The sequence below is a fragment of the Rhea pennata genome, chromosome 15 (assembly GCF_028389875.1).
Source record: "Rhea pennata isolate bPtePen1 chromosome 15, bPtePen1.pri, whole genome shotgun sequence".
NCBI classification, from domain to species: domain Eukaryota; kingdom Metazoa; phylum Chordata; class Aves; order Rheiformes; family Rheidae; genus Rhea; species Rhea pennata.
In genome coordinates this window covers 7,273,386-7,293,018 of record NC_084677.1, presented here as the reverse complement: position 1 = coordinate 7,293,018, position 19,633 = coordinate 7,273,386, and the positions used below count along the sequence as shown (strand labels likewise).

General features: G+C 40.4%; 1 protein-coding gene across 1 annotated transcript in view; it reads left to right on the top strand.

Annotated features, from left to right (window-relative positions):
* The window catches only part of GRIN2A (glutamate ionotropic receptor NMDA type subunit 2A), a 179,686-nt gene that overhangs the window by 115,242 nt on the left and 44,811 nt on the right, over positions 1 to 19,633 (top strand). The window contains exons 4-6 of the mRNA XM_062588080.1: positions 2,513 to 2,627; positions 17,260 to 17,465; positions 19,357 to 19,525. Of these exons, the coding sequence (XP_062444064.1) occupies positions 2,513 to 2,627; positions 17,260 to 17,465; positions 19,357 to 19,525 (490 nt within the window). The remainder of the gene's footprint in view (positions 1 to 2,512; positions 2,628 to 17,259; positions 17,466 to 19,356; positions 19,526 to 19,633) is intronic.

Here is a 19,633-nt window from a genome sequence, read left to right as displayed (position 1 = left end):
GTTTGTTGTGTGGGGGTTATTTCAGTGTATTAATCTGAAAGTTTGTAAGAGACGATAGGTCTCGTGAGGGAGAGACCTCCTGAGAGACGGTGAGAAATAAGAATACAAGTAGTGCCATCTTAGCAGTATTTCAACGTTTTACCATTTAGTGACTTTTTAGAGATTTTTTCCAAAGGATCCCAGTGCATTTCATTTTCAGCAGTGAGGGAGCTATATGCTGTTTTCCTATATGTATACACAACCAAAGTCTGTTTAGTGGCTTATCACTTGCTGTAAAGGTGACAAACAAGCTTCTTATTCCTAAGTAAGCTCTTTCAGTGCTTTATGAGAAACGTAATATATGGGAAATTAATTCAACTGAAAAGGAAAGTTGTGCCAAGAGGAAAATTTTCACATCAAAGTCTGTCACAAAATATGAGTTATTATTATGGCTAAATTTACAAATTGCTGTCAGATGGGTACTGAGTGGTGTTAATATGGTTGTTTAGGGCAGTGCACATTTCATTATTAACTGTCATGACACAGCACCATTATTTCTTCTGAGTTTATATACTTTTATTTGAAGTGCTTCTACTGCTGGGATTTTCAGGCAGCCATGTCTGTACGAAGCCTTTTCCTTTGAACAGGGAACTGAAGAATTGTGTGTCAGATTCAGCAGGAGACCAGGCCACTACATAAAAAAGCATGTGAAACAGTATCAGTGTCTTGGCAAAAATGTTCCAGAGCAATTTATGGAGAATACTTGTAAGAACTTCTTTAACACCCTTTGAAAAGCAGCTGTTTTAAGGATGAAGTAGAATGGAATTCACTTGGATGTTCAGTATAGCTATCATGAAGAGCTGTTATCTTTTCAAAGTGCTGTGGGATCTCCAAGATAGGACTGCAGTCTTACTTCCCATCTGCAAAACAGTGCTGTCGGGTTCATATTGGGCATCTAGGTGGTTTGATTTTTTTCAACGTGACCCAAGAGCACGAATGCAAGTACCAGCATTTTGCTCTCTTTCCTTCCGTGACTGATTTTCTTAGGTGAGGGAGTTCCAAATAATGTGCAAAGCGATAGATTTTTGCAATATCACAGTGCGAGGAGGTTGGTCTGCATGCTGTAGTAGTTCAGACTCTTGGCAGCAAGTTCCTCATATTTGTGCTTTAAATAAAAGCTGCTATTTCTCATCACACTTTCTGACCCTGAAGCAGTGAAAACAATCTGTTCTCACTGTGAAACACTGAAGCTGTGTGGGACTGGAACAAATATAAATACAGTTTTATGTTATATATCTGTGAAAGATTATGAGAGAAAATTAATTGGAAGGAAAGTCTAGACCGAAAGAAGAGATGGCCACAAAGCTAGCATTTCTGAATCAACAAAAGGCCTTTGTTTTGGAAAACAGGCTACTTGGTTCAATGATGAAGGGAAAACAACAGGTAGAAATCAGTAACTAATATATACAAAACAGGAAATGGAAAAACTGTGTAGTATTGGAATACTGTAAAATTAGTATAAACTCAGTCAAGCATTTTAAAACCTTCCAGGACAAATCTATGGCTAGAAAAGCTCCAGGACTCCATGGAGCTGAAGGATCTCTCCATATGGAGTACAGAGATCCCTCCCTGAAGGCAGGTCAGATCCGGTCCACCTTCATGTCGGAGGGTCGTGCTCCAAACACTTCCAGCCCAGGAGTAGTTTTCATAGAGGTGCTTGCAGTGTCATTAGCCAGGGTTCATACGTGTGCCTTGATGGTGTGGTCCAAGTCAGAACGATGGTTTCGTAGACATAGTATAATCACTAATAATCACAGTTCTGCTGCTAAGTATTTTTTTATCCTCAGAACGTTCAGGTTAGCATAGCAATAGAGGAAGAGAAGGTTGTTAGGGAAACTAAGCAAGCAATAAATACGGTGGCACTTAGACTTCGTATGCGGATTATTTATAAAACCCCACCATCAGTTGTTTATAACTGAAAATGTTGAAGTGAATTATCACGGAGTCTTTCAAAGATTTTCTGTGTGTTTTTGGCTATTAGGGGAATTTATCCAAGCATTGCAAAGATGCTGTTGAAAGCTGCAGTATCAGAGGGGCTGGTGGGATTCTGGGAGGTGCAAGTAGGTGAAACCAGACTAATTACACCTACCTCTGGGTATTACAGCGGTGAGACAGTAGTGTACACTGCATACAGGTCTGATATAGACATGTTTCAAAAGGTGCTGTAAAACTGATGAGGTTGCGCAAGGTGTGAAAAGATCATGCCTGGAGTGTATGGGTTGTACACAACGTGGAAACTACGTCTTTAAAAATGTCCACACTAAAAATCATACATAAATAATATTTTGCTTTTCCATCTCTAAGAAATGCATAAAAATCCAGAGATTCTCCATGCTGCAAACATAGGCTTTTCACAGCATTAATGAGATTTATTACATGTATTTTGTCGGTGATTCTGATGACTGAATTAGCTTGCTCATTAACTGCTGGATAGCTCATTAATTTTTCACTGAACATTTTTTTTTCCTTCTAGGTTTATGATGAATGTGACTTGGGAAGGTAAAGATTTGTCCTTCACAGCAGATGGCTATCAGGCACATCCCCGGCTGGTGGTAATAGTACTGAACAACAATCGTGAGTGGGAAAAGGTGAGTATTATCTGTAGGTAACAGAGATGAGAGGAGATAGGAGAAAGTTGCTACAACTCAATTAATGACAAATAGGCGGATTAGCGTCACTGTTGTCAATAATGATATTCTGCTGTAGCAGATTTGTCATCACAGTTCAGAAAAGATAATTTTACCTTATTCAATTTACCTATTCTAGGTAGGTCTAAAGTGTTCTAACAGAGAAAGCAGTGTATTAGTGAAGATATGCGACATAGATTTCAGACAACTTTTTTGAAACGCATTTTACATTTCTTCTCACAATTTAGTAAAATAAAATGCATGACTGAAAAATCTCCTGAAACTTGGGTCTTAGATGCTTACATTTACATGATTTGAATATAAGAACATAGTCCAGGAGCACTTCAAATATTTCTTGTGTTTTTATATTTTCAATAGATTTTATAATAAAAGTATATTTTTGCAAACCATGAAGTTCTTTTTGAAGTGGAGGATAATCCATATAAAGTGTACCTACAAATTCAGAATCTTGACTTGTGTTCTTCTGGTAGACAAGTGATCTCCATAAACCTTTATATAGACTAAAAGGAAAATGTACTATAGAGAGTAAATAATGATATTTTCTTAAATATGTAATAAAGAGGCAGAGTGCAGTGACCTAGAATCTAGACATAGTGTGGAGCTAAGCCTCCAGATCTTCCCTATTGAAAATGAATTTACTGCGACAATGTTCTACTACCGACTTTTATGTATTTGAAAAGAATGGAAGCATCATACTTTTGTATATATAGTCTGAAGAGATGTATCTTTAAAATCCTCTGGGTCTTAATAGGAGGGTTAGTCATATATGCAAGGAATAAAAGAGGAAGTTTGTCCTGAGCATTTTTCTGTTTTAATACTGCCACCTCAGCTTGTGATTCCTTTCGCTCGGATGTTTTGCAGGTTATCTGAGGTCTCATGTTTTATGAACAGGGAATCCTGGAAAATATTTAGTTGTGGAGTCTCCTTGTCTGGAGATATCCAAAATCCACCTGGATGCAATCCTGTCTAACATGCTGTCTTGAGCAGGGAGGTTGGACTAGATGATCTACAGAGGTCCCTTTCCAACGTTACCGATTCTGTGATTCTGTAATAATAAACCACCCGTATATTCTCCCAAATTTATTTTAAGTTCGTAAAACGTGATCCTGCATTATCAAATTTGCTGCTGAAATTGCTAATCATTTTTATCTTTTATAAACTCTTTTTTCAGAATTCCATAAAGTGTTAAACTTCACTTTGTAAGACTAACAGTCTTTTACTGACATTGAATAATAATGATAAAATATGAATTACTGTAGGATATCTAAGTAAATATGCTAGTTATATAGAAACATAAGAAGTGGTCCTAGATGATGCTATGCGTTCCTTGACGTTCATTTGATGCAAATTTAATTCTCTGGATAAATTTAATCCTATCCAAATGTGTCAATCTGAATCTTTGGAGGAATCTTTTGCTCAGTAACCATTATGAAATTTTTTAATCCTATTTTAAAATTCTGCATATCATATATGACATTCTGGAAAAAAAATACTATACTCCATTATGTGGAGAATATTCGTATGAGTCTCCAAAGGGAGAAAATGGCTAAAGAGTCGTCATCCTTATGGAATCATAATTTCGTATGTTTTATATCTTGAAACTTCTCTTAAGGACATCCAAAGGACAAGGGAAAATTCGTTTGATGTTTTTGAAAAATGAGCTAATAACAGCACAGAAATCTCGGCTCTGTGAACATCCAGTGTTTCAAGGAAGTAGCTGGGCCTGTTTCCCCCTTCTGATGCCGTGCAGGTGGGCGCGGAGGACGTGGCGCGGGGCCCGCTCCGGGCGGCGGAGGCGGCCTGCGCAGGGCCCCCAGGCTCTGCAGAGCCTCGGGCCTACAGCCCCGGGCACCTTTCGGTCTGGTAAACCCCTTCCTCCTCGCTGCTGTTTTGGAGGCGTTTCTGGGGACGGCGGAAGAGCGACTGAGGGGCGGCTGCTGCCCGGAACGATCTGTGCGCCTGCCTCGGGTGGCTCCTTCCCCGAGAGCGGCAGGGGAGCAGGCCAGGGCGCCGTTCCGGGTTCCGGCAGAGGCGCTCTGCCCCCCCAGCTGCAGCTTTTGTCTCTGCTGCCCCGTTTTCGGACTGCGGGGTGGAGGCCAGGTTTGATTACGCCCGGGGGGAAGAGAAGGGTGCCGGAACGGGCTGTCATCGCCGGAGTTCTCCTTGTGCCCGCAAGCTGATCCTTCCCTGTTGGGGGGGGAGACAGATAGACAAATTATCCTGGCAAGCTGCTCTTGGCCATGCCTGTGCACCCCAGATTTATAGCAGCAGAGTTTCGTTAAGTGCTTTAGAAGTAATAGAAAAGTTCCTCTGACTTAGAGACGTGAAAAGGTCTTTGCCCAACCCAGCAGTTTATTCGAACCTGTCTGTAATGCCACCTGTTGGTGCTTTTCCGGTTTCTTTTCTCACCTCACTTCTCTTAGCAAATTTCTTTCTTCTCTTTGCTTCTTTCTTCTTGTGGTAGCTGTTCTGCCCCTTTTAAAACTGTCTAGTTTGGAAAGCATCTGAGATCCAGCGTTTCCTGCTTTGAGTTTCCGGACAGGTGCATGCTTTTACTTCCAGTTACGCTATTTCAATGTATTTCACAGATTTATTCTATTGAGGTCTTATTAAATAGCCTCAATCCTATATGAAAAACACCAAGTCCTAGCATCTAGTAAAATGATTCACTCGTGTGGAATATTGATAATGCAACGGTATGCTAATCCTTGTAATGTAACTAATGTACGTAGAAATTGCAAGTAGTCATTTTATTATTTATTTACCCAATCTTCTCCTGAAAGTACAAGATTTAATATGAAAACTCAGTTCAGTTTCCTTTGGCTTTAGTATAATAATCTGTTTTTACTTAAATACAATTTTTACTTGGTCTCAAAACTGACATACTTGACTCAAGGCTTGAGGTTATGGCAAATCCATTAAACCATAGTTGAAAAGCATACGTCTTCCCCCTAGGAAAGTAAGTTCCTTTTTCCTTTACAAATGACTCAACATCAAAACTTTGAAATGGAAGTTTCCTGCATAAATGGGGTTGACTGAGAGGTTTGTCCCGTATCTGGTTCTGGAGAAAGCTGGGTCGCTGATAATACTTTGGAGACTGTAAATTGCTTCTGGGCACGTTAGATCCTAAAGCAGCTGCTCCAACTTCTGACATCAACATTCATAGTCTTTCTGCTAATCTTGACAGGCAAAGGGGCTGCTGTTCTCAGGCAAGAGATTTTTAATAAGGCAAGTTAAATGTGCATGTTTCAGTGAAACTCGATAAGTGTGCCGGAAGTAACAGCGTGGCCCAAACGCCACCGAAGTGCTGCGGGAACCTCGGCAGCGCAGGGCGGCGGTGCCGCCGGCGGTGCCCCCGCGGGTGCCTCTCCGCGCCGGGGGACTCTCGCCCACCCCCTTCCGTTCACTCAAACTTCACAGTCGTCTTTTTTTTTTTTTTTTTTTTTTTAACTCAGAGAATTAATTGGAACCTCCATATGATATTAAAATTGGACATTGGAATATAATTAGTAGTGGCTAAGTTAGGCCAACACAGGCCCTTTAATTAGCTGTGCATATCATGTACGTTAAACAAGGTTGAGAATGCTGTATTGCAGTTAAAGAAGTGTGTTTTATACCTGTAAAGATGAGTATCAGAATAAAAACAAATTTCGTGAGCACTCCCAGACAGGTATAGATAAAATTACCATTATTGCCTGTATTTCCTTCTCTTTTTAGAAAAGTCTAATTGTTGCACTGATACTAGCTGAAGTTGTTTTAAAGTTTGATTTCTTCTTTACATCACATTTACATCATATTTACAGCATGAGCGCCCAGAAGTTACAGTCTGCATGACGTTACTGGCCATGTCTGGATTATGGAAGAACCTGTTGATGTAGGGAAGGAACCGAGCACTTGCCATCTCCTGTGTTTCTGAGTGTTGAGAGAATTTGTGAGATGTGAAAGTCCAGTATTTCCATAGCCAATGAAACTTTATGAGAAGCAAGAGTAACAGATATTTTATAGCACAGTTGCTAGTTAAATGTCATTGCAAGAATCATTGCTTCTTATATATTTTTTTACTGTAATTGTAGCCAATTATCTTTAACTTCATATTAATGCAGCATGTAATGTGGGACTAGATTTTGCTCTGATTAACTTGCACATGCCAGATTTGCGAGCTCTGTGTCAGGTGGTAGCACTTGCACCCGAGCCGCAGTGAGCGGGCAGCGGGAGCGCAGCCCCGGCCCGGGGGACGGCCCGCGTCCTCCGGGGAGAGCGCCGTCTGCCTCGGAGCATCCAGTTCCACGTAGCTGAGACAGGACGACTCTCGGATATAGCGTTGTAGGTGAAATTTTGCAGTACCAGACCTGGAGAGCGTAGTGCTAAGTCAGATTTCTTACAGTGCTTTGTGTCAGAATATTGTGATAATAAAAAATCACTGAGATAGTTCAGGGCAATTTCTCAGAAAACTCAGTTGCATCCAGAGCTGGTATCGTGACAGCTGAAAAATAATGATGCCTCATGATAGACATTCTTTACAAATTGTGAAGAAATGTATATACTTTAACTAGGACACCCGAAACTGCATGATCCATTTACTGGTACGTATTTTGCCTGGGACGTACTGTAGTTCTACGGCCTAGTATGATACAGTAAGGTTTTTAAGCAGATGTTGGCATCTTGCACGGCAGATACAGCAGAAACTCTTCAGCGTTGGTTACGTTGTCATTTTGGTGGCATTCTTGTTGCTTAGTCTATTAGTCTTACTGTAAATATGCCTGTCCTGACACTGTTGAGTGTATCGGTTCTGTACCAGTGAGCTTGTGTTTGGCTCGAGGGCGCTTCCTTTGACCTTTCCTGTGCGGACAGCGGTCTGAATTGCAGCAGTTACTCTGCAACGTTCCTTAAATGCTGTAATCCTAAAAAGGGATGGTTCTTCTCCATGTTGCTGCAAAGGAATTGCAGCTATCAGGCAAAGGAGCAGTAAAGTGTGCTTTGCTTGGTGGTTTGCAGCTAGCACTGGAGGAGAGAAAAGGAGTAGGAGGCCTTTCAGTGCAGCCGTTCCACTCCCAAAGCGAAGGTGGCCGTCCGGAGACCTCCGGAGAGCCAGATCTTAGCTGAGTGCCGAGAGGGACAGAAAGGCTCTCAGAAAGGCACTGGGAGGGGGAGGTAGGGGGCTGCCAGTGTGTTTAGCTCTTTCGTCTAATGGCCTAATCAATTATAAAATGGTTCCTCTGGTATGAGTCTGAATTCTTGTGCAGCATAAAGATAGTTGGGATATTTCCTAAAGCCAAGACTATAGCAACCACTGAGGATTTGGTGAGTGCTCATTGTTAATTCTGTACTAGAGGATGAGGTTATAGGAGCTGGTAGCTTTTTTCTCTCCCTGCTTTTGTATAAACTCTCTGGGCATTTTGTTTTCCTCTGAGCCCTGTTGGTCACAGCGTTGGTGCTTTGCTGTCAGCATAAGGAGCACCTGTGAGGGAAGAACAGTACGTTTGTGTACCCCATATGAGATTTCACAGCAAATTTTGAATACTTCAAAGTCTTAAAATGGATGTCTTCAAACCACCTAGGATACTAAGCAATTCCCTATTAGCAAGACATGGAAGTGCTTATACAGCATTTTTTCGTTTAGACTTAGAGTGATGTGAAATATGGACTCCCAAACACATGAAGCGGCATGAAAGCTTGCAGCAGAAGGTGTACAACAGATGCTGCTTGTAGAGGAAAGGGTTTTGGTTGTGCTCTGTTCTGCAGTCGCCTGTTACTGCTAACCTAACAAAGTTGTTTTAAGTCAATAACTGGAGAGTATAAAGTCAGCCCGTGCTTCCTTGGAAGTGGAAAAGTGTGATGGAATAAAGATAACAAATAGCTTTTCTACAAAGCCAGACAGGTTAGAGTATGCATTTGCTCAGCATTTTTTTTTCACAAAAGTGAGGCAGTTCAAAAACATATTTGCAGTAGATGCTATGTTTAGCACAGCAAGAACATCTTTGCAAATCTGCCTCTTAGCAAAGGCTTAGTGACGTGGATGGTGCTGGCAGCGCGTATAGTGTCCATGTCATCATGTAACGTTTTTCCTTGCACAAGGATGACGACTGTGTCTTGTGCACCGTTCCCATCTGCTGGGAAGAGGGTGATATGACAGGGTGGATTTGTCTGCTGTCTGCAAGGTGTGCTGGTGTGCCAGACTTCCTTTGCGTGCCCGCGCTGGCACATGGAGAAGGTCCTGCTCGCTGCTGTTTGCAGTTTCTCTGACATGTTGGTGTCTGTGCCCAAGGGCCACTTGGGTTATGTCAACCATCCCTGTCTTAGAGATTGTACCAGCAACTGGAGCTGGAGAGGGGGCTCTGTGAGGTACCGTAGGGAATAACTTTGCTCTTTTCTTTCTTACTTAGACTAGCCATGTTTGTCTACTGTCACACAGAAACACCACAAATGGTTTATTATCACCCTCCTCAGCTGCAGTCTTCAGAAGAACATGCGGAGATGAGGGGGTCACTCCGGGTAACACGGTCCATTTGCAGGGCGTTCAGTCCGGTGTGAACGAGAGGAGGATCTCACAGCTGCTCATTCAGGCTGACAGCAAAGGAGCTCTTCCGTGAAAGATTTGTAGAAGATTTGTATAATTTGGGGCGGGATCTTTCCCAAAGACAATTCTGTTGTCCTTTCTTCAAATGAATACCATCTTCTGCATTTCTCTGAGATTGAAGCCACATAATTATCAATCTAATTAGGAATGAAAGAAACTTATCAAAAACCTCTGGACATTCGGTGGCATTTCCACACACTAGAATAAAGGTTATTTGGGTTTGGGTTTTTGACAGTTCCATACCAGAGCATGTCTTTATTTTTTTGAACATTAATCTTAGCTGGAAATTTCTGTTTGAAAGGTGTTTGCTTTACAAATACATGCTAATGTATTTATTACTTTCAGTTCCACCTTAATGAAGTTTTGCATTCTCCCCCAGCTTTTTAATCTAGCGATACAGATATACCGTAATGTCTGCTGAGAATAAGCTCATTTTCCCTTTTAATTTCTCTAGTAATGTTAATTGGATTCTTAGGAGGTTTAAGTAGAAGGAAAACTCTCTTTCCAGACCCACTTTTATGCTCTTTGCACTCTAAGCATGCTATTCTATTCTCTGTAGCTCTATTTGCTACACACTGTAACTAACTGTAGTTAACTGGGTTTAAGGTTGGAGCATAAATCTAATTTTCAGACCTGTCTTTGAACAACTCAGTAGTTCTGTCTTTCAGCTTGCATAACCCAGAAGTCCAAATGTTCCTTTTCTACTTTATTTAATGTTCAAGTAAATGTATGTCACTCTAAAAAGAAGCCATGTTACTTCAGTGAAGAAGAGATGTCAAAAGAGCATACTTTAGAGAAAGAGGTGGATTTTTCCTGTGTACTCCCCGTGCCTAGAGGGGCTAAGGAAATGATGCCTTAGCACGTGAGATTTCTTACTACCGCATGGGCACAGGTGAGAATAAGGGCATGGTACGCCTACATGGGGAATGATAAATATTCGTAGCTTTCTAGGGAGGAGGAAAGGAATATGGTACGTGCTGAAAATGGAGGCAAGAGATATTGAAAAAACTGCCCTGATTTGTCTACAGCTAAATTTGCTGTCACTGGGGAGAGGCCACACCAAGGATGAATGTTACATCGTATATAGGCTTTATTTTAAATTCGAGATGTCTGGGCCCACCGCATGAGCTCGGATGCATCGGATTCTCCATGAAGTGGACCGGAGTGTGTCTGCCTGCGCACCGGCACGGGCTCGGCTTCAAGCCCTTGCTGCGTGGCAGGAGTCTTGCTTCCAGTAGCACTAGAGAAATGTGTTTTCCTGACCTCTCCAAAAAGTTCTGAGATTTTAAAAATGTTTCCATTCTGTTTCAGAGAAAAAAAATAATTTCAAATTCCCATCAATCTGTAACGCAAACAACAAGAGTAATTGGGCTAGTTGAAATTCTTTCTCCTCAGACCTCTGTCTACGTGATTCTAATAAGTTAGTTCTAGGTAACAGTTCTAGAACTACAGGTACATTGTCTTCATCAAAACAACATTTTTTCTATGTAGAAGATATTAAAAATGGTGGGTTTGAGATCTTTTTGGGACGTGAAAAGCCCACTTTCTGAACGTGCAGTTTGTTGGTGAGGAGCTGCTCTCTTTCAAGAAATGAGGCCAATGGGAATTATCTCCAGGAAGGTCCCCTTCTTCCCGCCTCGCACACGTTCGCTAGCAGGATGTGGTGGCCGTGCAGCAGGCCCGTGGCTGCTCTGCTGACCTCCTGTCCTCTGGCTGCCCTCCCCCAGGCAGCGCTGGCGTGGTGCGTGGCGAGAGGAGGGGAAGCTTGGGGGTGGCGGAGGGGGCGCTGGGCTGGATCAGGTGCGGGCGGGAAGTTCCGGCGGGAGGCAGGACGTCGTGATTCTCCTCCGCAGTGGTAACGTTTCCACTGTCGAGGCAGCATTTTCTTTTTCTACGTGGGAATTTACCGCTGTTACCGTGTTAATCTTTGGTAGTCTTTGATACACCGACTATGAAAATTTCACCAGGCTTTGATAAGGATGTGCAGAGTGGCTGCTTGCTATTTTAGTTTCCCATTTTGTGAAAAGGAAGAGGGAACAAAAAAGAGGACAGTTATTCCAGAGGTTTTCATGTAGCTAGTCCGGAGGGGAGTACCTAGCCACAATTTTGTCTCATCTATAAACAAGATGATTAGCTGATTTGGTGAAAGGACTTCTAGGGTAGTATGCTTCCAGTACTGACCAGAATACCGTGAGTTCGCCAGATAATTCAAATTGTGCTTTTTTGGATGCAAAGTGTAAGGATATATCACCGACAGTGTTTCAAAACGTGCAGACTTTCTGTGACTGTACAGTATATTTTATGCCTTACATATTATATTCCTTTACATAATAGTTATTTGAACAAATGCTTGAACTGACTTGGGCAAGTGATCACTACATTCAACTTGTTTCTTTCTGTTGATTTAGGAATAAGTATTTCCTGACATTTGCTTTTAAAGTGTAAAATCTCTAAGTCCTTTGGTTTTCCTTCACCTTTGGTATCATTATGTGGTAGTTAACAAGGAACAGGGTGGATGTTAGGCTTTTATATTGTCACGGTCCTCTGCTTTGCTCTTTTTAGCTATGTAGGCTCCCACAGTTCTGTGGTATGATTCAAATCCATCAGATATCTGAATTCGTTAAAAATAAACCATATTGAATCACAATATTATACCATGAACCTCCTCCTAGAGGAAATCTAGGAGGGCCAAGTTGCAGCTTATTGATGTGTAACAGTAGTATCTTTGATTTCTGTTTAATAGTGTTGTCTTTGTATTATTAGCAGTTTAGCATAGCTTGCATCAGACTAGTGACTTCAGATTTCAAGACTTTTTTAATATAGCTTGCTACAAAAAGTCATTAAATCCTAGCTGTGTAACGTGTGAGAAAATTCTGGGTGCATATTTTCCTTTCAGTTTAAATTTTCATGGTGCATACCACACATATCTAACTTTGTATTGCAAAAAGATAACGTGTGGCATTTGAATGAGTTATTTCGGCTTTAAAGATTTTTTTTGCAGTTATAGGCGAAGAACCAAACCAAATGCAAAAGTAGCATATTTTTCATATTTGAGGCTTGTAGTTTAAATTGCAAATTTGTATTTTGTGTGTTTGGTGAACAATCTGCTTAGTGTTTCAGTTTTGCGTTGTGCTCAAGTATTTGTAGCTAAACAGTGTTTAAATAAGCAGAAGCTATTTTTTTACTTAATCTTTTTCTCTGAGGTCCTCAGTTGGGTTTCAGACTATGACTAGCATTTTGTCTTATGCCCACCCTCCCAGGTAGTATACTTGCACATCTAGACTTCAGAAAATTAAAATTTCATTCATTAATTATTTGAGACTTGTTATTCTCATTTAGAGTTTTTCAGCAAAAACATATGTATCAAATGTGTTCTAGCATTCAAATTGATTGTCATTAACGTTATAAAATTTTGTATAAAGGCTATCTATATCTGTGATACCGTTACTGGTAAGCATGATAAAGACAAAGCCGTTCTCTCTCAAAGCTGGATGCTTGGACTTGCTTGTAGGATGCCATTTTTTAGTTCATTTCTTCAGTAGCTATCATGATCACCAAGTAGCACGCTCTGAAATTTTGCTGTAGAAAGTCAGGCATGCACATATACTCTCAGCGAGTGCTGCAAAGCGCCAGAGGTGACGGAATTTCAAAATTGTCCAGGTTGGTAACTAGTTCACTGTTAAGTGGTTTATTCCAATATCACTGCTGTCTTCTACAGAGAACAGCAACTGAACTTGTCATATTCTACTTTTCATGTTCTGTATATTAACTTATTCATATTCTGTATTTATTTGTATTATGAATTCTATATTCATATTTATAGAGGCCTTTATAGGAGAAGCCAGGACTTGCATTTTATTTCTTACTTCTCAGATATTTGGCTGTGTTATCATAGGTAAGTCACTTTAACAGCCAGTGTTGAATGAGAACTTAGTGTTTAAGTTTGCACGGCAATCACAAGTTCTTACACTTTGTAAGTAATCTTGTATATTATATTCATAAACAAACTCTGTGATAAAATGATTATAAGTATTGTTATAACTTGGGATTTTTTCCTAAGCAGCGTGCAGTATTTTTGGCATGCCAGCTTTTACTAGTCTCTACAATAGCCACCATATGCCCTAATCTATGTCCCCGAAAAATGGAGTTTCAGTTGGTTATCCAGCTTGCAGGGGAGATTTAGTTACTTTAGTTCTTTCAGTATGAATTATTCTAAGAGCAATGAGGAGTTGATAGTATTGCTGACAATCTGGCAAGATTGTCAGTCCAGTGTGGTTTTTTAATGTGCTAAGCTTCAATAGGAAATAGGAATTTTAAGTGACTCAGCTGCAGTCATTGACTGTGATACCATCTTGTCTGTAAGTATATTTCCCTCTTCAAGATAGTTATTTCCAAATCACTGCAAAATATATTTTTTAATCTAAACAAGTGTATTGGTTGCCCATACAAAAATATTTCCTGAGAAGATTCTTCTTCAAATAACCAGTAATCTTTTCTATTTTTTAAAAAAATTGACATCAGTCTGAAAATATCCTTTTCTTATCTCACTTAAGAGAATGTATCCAAGCTGTTGAATGACAGCTTCACAGTGAATAAAATTCAGTGTATGCTCAGAGCCTTGTGGTAAATATGAAAACCATCATTATTTTCGGTTGAAAGTGCACGCTGCTTTTTCAGAGGTAGTGGTTAAAATTGGAAGTTTAGGTGAAACTAATTCCTTTAAGTGAATTAAGAGCTTAAGTTTTGCTGAAACCCCAGTGAGAGTTAGATACTTTGGTTTACTGTGTCATGGTTCTGGTTTTATTAATTGTATTTAATATTACTGAATGTTTATGCAGAAGGACAAAATGTTCGCTTCAAGTGATACTTTTGTCAACTCTGCTAATGAAAAGCACCGTCGACAATGTTATGAGAGAGGAAATTGCCCCGTGTTGGGGAGAGCAGTGGGAGTGCCAGCAGCTCTGCCTGGGGATGGCTGATGGGCCAGCCGAGAGCTAACGGTGAGGATTAGGTGGCAGACCAGTGTGGGCAACGTCATGATGGGCGTAGGGGGCAGACCAGTGTGGGCGACGTCATGATGGGCGTAAGGGGCAGTCCAGTGTGGGCGACGTCATGATGGGCGTAGGGGGCAATCCAGTGTGGGCGACGTCATGATGGGCGTAGGGGGCAGTCCAGTGTGGGTGACGTCATGATGGGCGTAGGGGGCAGACCAGTGTGGGCATCGTCATGATGGGCGTAGGCGGCAGACCAGTGTGGGCGACGTCATGATGGGCGTAAGGGGCAGTCCAGTGTGGGTGACGTCATGATGGGTGTAGGGGGCAGATCAGTGTGGGCGACGTCATGATGGGTGTCTGCTACCAACCGTCGGATCAGGAAGAGGTAGTAGATGAGGCCTTCAGACAGCAGGAAGAAGCCTCATGTTCAAAGGCCCTGGTCCTCATGGGGAACTTTAACCGCCCTGATAGCTGGTTGGAGGGACAACAGAGCGGGGCACAAGCAGTCCGGGAGGCTTCTGGATTGTACTGATGAGAGCTTCCTGACACAGGTGACTAAGAAGCCGATGAGGGGAGACGCTCTGCTGGGCCTTATACTTACAAACAGGGAAGACCTGGCCTAAAGCCCAGATGAAGTCAGTCTGACAGCCTGGGCCTGCAGCAGTAGACCAGTTTGGGTGGAGAAATAGGAAAGCGAAGTCTTAGTTTTATTTATTTATTTTAAAATAAGATAACAATGAGTGAATGTTGGCATAAATCCATTGAATGCCACAGATACAAATTTTGGACCTAAAGACTTGCTCGCCACAGAATGTTTTTCCATAGAGATGCAACTGTTAAAGGAAATTAGCATTTTCCCAAATTCAGCAGTTTAAAAATATCCCCATTTATGTCCTCCTCAGAACAATAAAATGGCAGTTACTCCAATTAAAATGTTGAGTGAGGGTCATGATTCTTCATTCAACAGCAACAAAGCAGTTGTATTTTTACAAGATCGGATGAGCTCGTATTCTCGTGAGTCGCTCATGGTCCTGCTGTTCGTATGAACCGATGGAAGCGCGGAGGGTGGTTTGCAGGTTCTGACTCATGCAGCGCCGCCTGCCTCCTCTCATCGTCCAGCCTCCAGTGACTTGGAAAGGCAGGTGCTGCCGCGGCCGTGCTTCCGAACACGCAAATGCAGTTGAATCCCTGTCACATTCCTTTTCTTTTTGCCGGTTGGGATAGGCAGGTGGTAGGACACGTGGTTCCACTTTTTTCCCGCTGCTGAAATTGATGCTTCACTTGACGCGTTTGCACTCTGTTAAGCTCACGCGCTGATCTGGCTGGACTTTCCCCCACTCCTGTGGGCCAGCTTCAAGGACCGCTTGGGAGCAGGCACAAAGAGCTCTCGGTAAGCGAGTGTGCGGGCACAGACTGCTGCGAATGGGAGGACGTACTGCAGCTTGAGACGCGCTCCATTCTTACAGTGCGGCTCTCTCGGACAGCGTTAAATAGGTTTGTTTCATGTACGTGAAACGTGTTCTCACAAAACCTTCATCTGTTGAGTTTGGTTAAATTTCATACTCAAACTGTCTAAGTGCTATTCAGAAATCCTGTGCCCAGCTCCCACTCATTTAAATATGAGTTCTTAATTCCCTTGAGATACTTTGAATTTCCTAGCTTAAATGTACAGAGATTAGGCATTTTTGTATCTTACCCTAAAGCTTAGCAAAACATCTACCCTTATAAACGTGATGGAAAGCAAACTGCAAAGGTTATGTGCTTATATGTTCCTGTAAATAGGAATGGGTATAAATCATGTTCCTCAGGTGCCTTTGTGATTCATTTTTAAGTGTTTAGAAGGCAGAAGGGCTGGCAATTTTTTATGCTTTTTTGGAGCTGAGTGTCTCATTTTGTACTGTTAATTTCAACCTCTTTTCCTTGCAAAGCAAATATTTTGTCAGTCTCACGATTATATTATAATTTGTTTAGCTTAAGTAATTGAAGGATTATTAAAGTGCCTTGTGTTATAAATTTTGTGGATTGCTAGCTCATTTATATTGTCTGTCATCACTAGTCAGATAATACATGCAATTAGATTTATAGATGCAAAGTTGTTGAGCACAATATGAAAAAGAAAATGTTAAGATTTTCAACATATTTAAATAATTTATGATTCATTTGCTACTTGTGTTCTGGCAGCTGAAAAAATGGGGGCTAATTTAGAAGGAAAATTTATAATAGTAAATACATAGAAAAATTTAATTTAAAGTGAGATATGCTTTCTTGTATTCCCTCTTAGTGACAAAAGTACATATTTACTCTAAGGATTGAGATTTGCTTGATTACTTGTGGTACCTATAAGATTATTTGGCATTAACTAAGACAGGATAAAATACATTATTTCTAATGAGAACTAAATCATACACAATGAGAATTTGTGTTTACTAAAAATGTAATTTGGTCTGGGCTAGGAGTAATGGAACTCCAGTACTAGGTGAAATGCTACGATCTCTAAAGACAGCTTTTAAAACTGTAATAAATGGAAGAGCTTTGTCTTTCGATGAGATACAAAAATAATATTCTGATAGCTTGGTCATCAGTCTGATGGATTTTTGAGGAGTTTCTCCCTCTTTCCTCAACTGAGACTTGTTTGCTGACTGCTGCGAACTCATCCCAATTACAAGTGGAGTATCTGCTTGCTATTCTGGTTCCAGTGCAAATGATACATGCCAAATTTCAGGGCATTTATAGACGTGTTAGATAGCGATAACTGATGTCATCCAGTCTTTATTAAAGTTGTTACCTCTTAAAACAGCGTTGTCTTATTTGTCTTTACTGCAGTGCATTTTCTCACTTAATGCAATTACTAGTGAGTTCTAAAGTAGTTTTGATAATGAACATCTAAGACAACTATCTTTGCGCTACCATTTCCCATAACTGTATCTCAGCAAATTTAATGTTAGATCTCATTGGTCAAAAACAAGCAGTTATCAGCAGCATGTGTATCTTCACATTGCAGGTGGGAAAATGGGAGAACAACTCACTGAGTCTGAAGTACTCTGTCTGGCCACGGTATAGCTCTTTTGCAGACAGTGACCCGGACGATAACCATCTGAGCATTGTCACCCTGGAGGAGGCTCCCTTCGTCATTGTTGAGGATGTGGATCCTTTGATGGAAACTTGCCAAAAAAACACTGTGCCATGTCGTAAATTTGTCAAAATTAAGTAAGTAAATACACAATATTGCTCCTTTTTAGAGTGCAAAAATGTATTCCCTTTATCTCCCGATTTCCTTATTTTCTCATTAATTCCTGTTTCTTTGTATGTTTTTTTTGTGCATTTTGCTTTTTTTTTTACTTTTCCTTTGGTATTTTTCTCCCTTTCCCACACAGTATGCTTTTTTTTTGCACATGGTTTTCCTTTTGATAAGTTGGAAGGGAATCAATTCCATTTCTGGTTAAATACATGTAAATCACAATGAATTAATAACAAGATAGTAAGTTTATAGTAAATTCCAAATCAAGTAGAGCCAGTCCTTTCCAGTCACATAAAAGAAGAATGCATATTCTAAAATCAGAATCTGTTTTAATGAATTGTTTCCAAGTATGTAGACATGTGCCTGTTTTAATTAGTGTTTAGCAGTTTGAGAATGCCTCTTATTGAAAAATGTATTTATACTTAAGTAAGTTTGGTGCAGGATAAACCACACCAGCATAAAATATAGCTGTGACATACTGGCTAGAAATAAGATTCACTGGTTTGATCTCACTGTGGTTTTGGAGCAATCTTTAGAAATCAGTGGAAAGTTTCTCAATATGCCTTTACCAGTTTTGTTGCACCCATTCTGTGCTTCAATCTACATGTTTCTGAAATGGATACAGTAATTGTATTTATTTAATTGATTATTTAATTGATCCCCTAACACCTTGTAAGCAAAGATATGCAGAGACTGCGGAATGGTGTTACACGGACTTGTTGAAGTCCAGAGAAATGTTTTGTTTGATGTAGCTGGACTTCTTGGTCAAGTTCTAAACTGTTTTTTAATTTCAATTTTGAATTCCTTCAAAGCCCATAGAGTATTGCTTTGGCCTCTCAAGAAACTTATATGGAAAATTTCTAGAGGTCATGAAATGGATATTTAAGAAAGAAGTAAAGGGAAAGTCCTCATCCTGGATCCACATGGCTGGCCACGGTTTGGGACCTTGGTCTCTCTCATTGGTGCTGTTCTGTGATCACAGAGCAGTCTGCATACACAACGGGAGTGCAGTACTCGGGCCAAAAACCAGCTTTTCAAACTGCACAAAAAGGTGCAATGTCCATTTTCAGTAATGCAGCCGGCTGTGCCTTTTACAGTGTGTTGTGTTGGAAAGTTCTGTAATTACTAGATGACATGTAATCTTGTGTATTAAGAGCGAAAGTAATAAATGTTAAAGCATAAAATCTGAGTTTGAAACAGATAGTTGTATCAGTAACTGGAGACTGAGTTTTTATGGCATGTTAATAAAGTTTTTCCGTGGGCCAGCTGCTACAGCAGAAAGCATGTCTTACAAGGTCTACCATGTCTTCTGTCCATCTCAGGCCAAGCCATTGCAATGTTTTAGCACTCTTTCTCTCTCTCTTTTTCTTTTTTACATTATCTGTAATAGTGAGCTAAAGACACGACATTATTTTGCTCTGAAAACTGTCTGAAAAGCTTTATGCAAATATACACTATTATTTTAATAATAGAAAGGAGCTTTATGCTTCATTTTATGCAGCAATTGTTTAGATGAGAAATATTTTAGGATTCAATTTTGAGTCATTTAAAAAAATCAGAATATGATTAGTGAGAGCTATAAACTCTATATAAAGCGTCCTGTGGATTATTACTACATTGTTTAAGAAAAGCATAGTCCCTCACAAGTTCAGAATAGTATAGAGAATGCCATTTCTTAGAAAAAAACTAAAAAAAAAAAAAAAAAAACAAAAAACCCAAACCCCTAGAACTTGGTATGCAAGTAACTGTCTTCATCTTGGAAAACTAATTACAGAAAGTTGTGTACAATACGCTGAAAATTGCTGCTGTCGTTCCATTTTTCACAGTTGATATGTTTATGCATCTCTTGTCTCTTGGCAGCAACTCAACTAATGAAGGAACTAACGTAAAGAAGTGCTGCAAAGGATTCTGCATCGATATCTTGAAGAAATTGTCTAAGACTGTGAAGTTCACGTATGACCTGTATTTGGTGACTAATGGGAAACATGGCAAAAAGGTCAATAATGTGTGGAATGGAATGATTGGTGAAGTAAGTGCTGTTAGGTAAAAAAGGCTCCTAAGTAAAAACTTAACAACGTATGTTTTGATTCACTTGGAGATGTGGTATTCCCTACTGAGCAATACTGGTGGTGTCTTT